The 602-nt window shown below is 27.9% G+C and overlaps 1 protein-coding gene across 1 annotated transcript in view; it reads left to right on the forward strand.

Annotated features, from left to right (window-relative positions):
• Positions 1–602, forward strand: part of LOC108770529 (protein takeout-like) — a 6,422-nt gene that overhangs the window by 1,860 nt on the left and 3,960 nt on the right. Inside the window, exon 2 of the mRNA XM_018522164.1 lies at positions 307–396. Coding sequence (XP_018377666.1) covers positions 307–396 — 90 coding nt within the window. The remainder of the gene's footprint in view (positions 1–306; positions 397–602) is intronic.

The raw sequence follows: 602 nt of genomic DNA on the forward strand, positions 1-602 counted from the left end.
TTTCGTTAAACTTTGCAATTTTCAATGTGACAAACACACCCTCATATTTTTGAGAGTTACAATGGCAAGGGTGCATCAATCTTAAAATTTGACTACAGCGTCTTAAAGAAGAGATTTCAAGCTTTAATTTAAAAAAAAACCGTTATCCTACGATAATTTTTCGCAAAGTTATCGTTAGTCAAAATTGACCAATTTTTGCCCATAATTTTTCTATGCCATAATTTTTTTGAGCAGTGTATATATGTATATATATTTCTATATATTTTTACTAATAGCTTACTTCATTTTATTTCCACTTCTACTTAGCTCGAACAGCTATATGCAAGCGGAATTCAGATGATTATTCGACTTGTTTAAAACAAGCTGTGGAGGAGGCATGGCCACGATTTGTAGCAGGTATACTTTGTAACAATTTATAAGTCTTATTTTAACTTATATATTTTATAAATATAAAATATGTTCACTATTACACATAATTACAACACATAATTAACGACAATATAATAAAAGCTTGTATGACTCATAAACTTTAATATAGTGAATTGAATTATATAAATAAAAAATAAATAAAAAGAAACAGTCTCTCTCTCTCTCTCTCTCTC

This window comes from Trachymyrmex cornetzi, unplaced genomic scaffold, assembly GCF_001594075.2.
Source record: "Trachymyrmex cornetzi isolate Tcor2-1 unplaced genomic scaffold, Tcor1.1 scaffold129, whole genome shotgun sequence".
NCBI lineage: Eukaryota > Metazoa > Arthropoda > Insecta > Hymenoptera > Formicidae > Trachymyrmex > Trachymyrmex cornetzi.